Source organism: Propithecus coquereli, unplaced genomic scaffold (genome assembly GCF_000956105.1).
Source record: "Propithecus coquereli isolate 6110/MARCELLA unplaced genomic scaffold, Pcoq_1.0 Scaffold215, whole genome shotgun sequence".
Lineage (NCBI taxonomy): Eukaryota > Metazoa > Chordata > Mammalia > Primates > Indriidae > Propithecus > Propithecus coquereli.
Genome location: NW_012146634.1, coordinates 571,955 through 573,983, shown reverse-complemented (window position 1 = coordinate 573,983; position 2,029 = coordinate 571,955). Strand labels below are relative to the sequence as shown.

The following is a 2,029-nucleotide window of genomic DNA, read 5'->3' as shown; positions in this document are numbered from 1 at the left end:
TAAACATTTATTGAGCATTTTCCACCGTTGTGCAGAGGGCTTTCGTAGACATAATTTAATCTCTGCCAGAAAAGTAACATTCTCTATTGTAAGAAGAGAATACTGAGATCAAAGAAGTTGCTGCTAGCTTAAGGATACATGACTAGTAAATAGTAGAATCAAGGTTCAGATTCAGGTTTTTCAACTACATGTCCAGGTGCTTCTTCTACTGTATTACATCTGTTATTTGCACTATGAATTATTCTTATTAAAAATTATCTTAAGATATTTTTTGTAATTCTTACCTTGAAAATTATTACTACAGATATAAGCCTTCCAAAGTCAGCAGCTATCTGTTACACGGCAGCACTGTTGAAGACAAGGACTGTTTCAGATAAGTAAGTGTTGTAAAAACCACAATAATTTGGAAAGCCTGCTAAACTCAATATTATGTTTTTCCACCACTGACATTAAACCATGTTCTTTTTCCTCCCTACTTCTTTCTGAATAACCCTTGATCTTCTAGGTGTTTGAGGCTTCTAACTGTGTGTAGTGGAAACCAGCAAGGTTTTTAGAGATAAGTAAATCTGGGCTCCAATTCAAACTCTATAACATCCCAGTTATAGGACTTTGGGCAAGTTAATCATTTTGAGTCTCTTCTTCATCTCTAAAATGAGAATAATAATACCATAGGGTGGTTGCATGAGGATTTATGTGTGTTAAATACCTAAAGCAATATCTAGAAAGAAAGAATCACAGTAAATAGTAACTATGATGATAATGATAAGGTGTATGGTAGGGAAATGGGTTTATGTTATGTGTTCTTAGATGATAATTCTAAGTTATTTTGCTTTCCTTGTATTTTTGGCTGCCTTTAATGGATTCTCTTTATTCTGCAGATAAAATATTCACAAACCAACCAAATGGTGACCATTTTCTTTTACCCTAGATTACTATACCTTGATAGGAATTAGAATGGAATATTTAGTCTGTTTCTTCTCAGATGAGAATTTGATAAGACTGTACTTCTATTTCATTAAATTCTCTGCATATCCCTGTATAGTATTTATTACTTTATTACCTTTCCCAAAGTGTGCCTTCAATGGACTTTTGAAGGCTTTCTTTACCTAAGTTTGAAGATTTTCATTCCTTATGCTGCCTTTTCTTACATGTTGAACCAGAAGCCTTTGCTTTCATTTTTAGTAGTCATCTGGCTTTGCCTTTGGCCATTGCCAGAAACTTCTTTGATTCAGGGGACTATATTATGATCTAAATCCATAAATTCTTTCCTTTTTTGGTATATTCATTTCCTTATTTTGTGATTTTCTTACAGATTCTCTCCAGAAACAGCCTCTAGAAGAGGGCTAAGCACAGCAGAAATTAATGCTGTGGAAGCAATTCATAGAGCTGTGGAATTTAATCCTCATGTTCCAAAAGTGAGAAATTTTATGGTGAAAATACTACTTTTATTTAAATTGATCAAATTGATGACAGTGTATAGAGCATAGTTTGGGTTGCCATAATTTGGTTCAGAATTGTTTTAGTCTGCTATACTTTGATGCTTATTATTATGCTTAAAGGCATTTAGACAGGTGGGTAGCAGCAGTGGTTAACTACATGCTTTGTAATTGCTATCAAATATAATTTGAACTGTGTTCACTTAGCTGTCCTTTTACTATAGTTATAGAGAAGAAATAATCAAATGGCTTGGTCTTAATAAAAGATCATTCATATTTCAGATCACTAAATCAAATTTCCTGTTACTGTAAAAGCTTTTTCTAGACAAATGCCTGAATTTTGAACTAGGGCTGGGTAGACAAAAACTGAAGACAAATAGATTAAAGTAATCAATAATAAGAAACAGATGTAGAAGTTCCCAGAAAAACTGGTGCTGAGTTGATCTTTATTTAGTCCCAGATGAATCTATATACTTGCTTCTTTTGTCTTTGTATCGTGCATTTTGCAGTCACACAAATTATTGTTTAATCTTTGTGTGTTATCACACAAGATTAAATTTTGGGTTTTACAAATAATGTCCCATGTTAGGAAG

At 33.0% G+C, this 2,029-nt stretch overlaps 1 protein-coding gene across 1 annotated transcript in view; it reads left to right on the top strand.

Annotated features, from left to right (window-relative positions):
- The window catches only part of ST7L (suppression of tumorigenicity 7 like), a 97,019-nt gene that overhangs the window by 41,837 nt on the left and 53,153 nt on the right, over nucleotides 1–2,029 (top strand). The window contains exons 4-5 of the mRNA XM_012644620.1: nucleotides 305–377; nucleotides 1,313–1,415. Coding sequence (XP_012500074.1) covers nucleotides 305–377; nucleotides 1,313–1,415 — 176 coding nt within the window. The remainder of the gene's footprint in view (nucleotides 1–304; nucleotides 378–1,312; nucleotides 1,416–2,029) is intronic.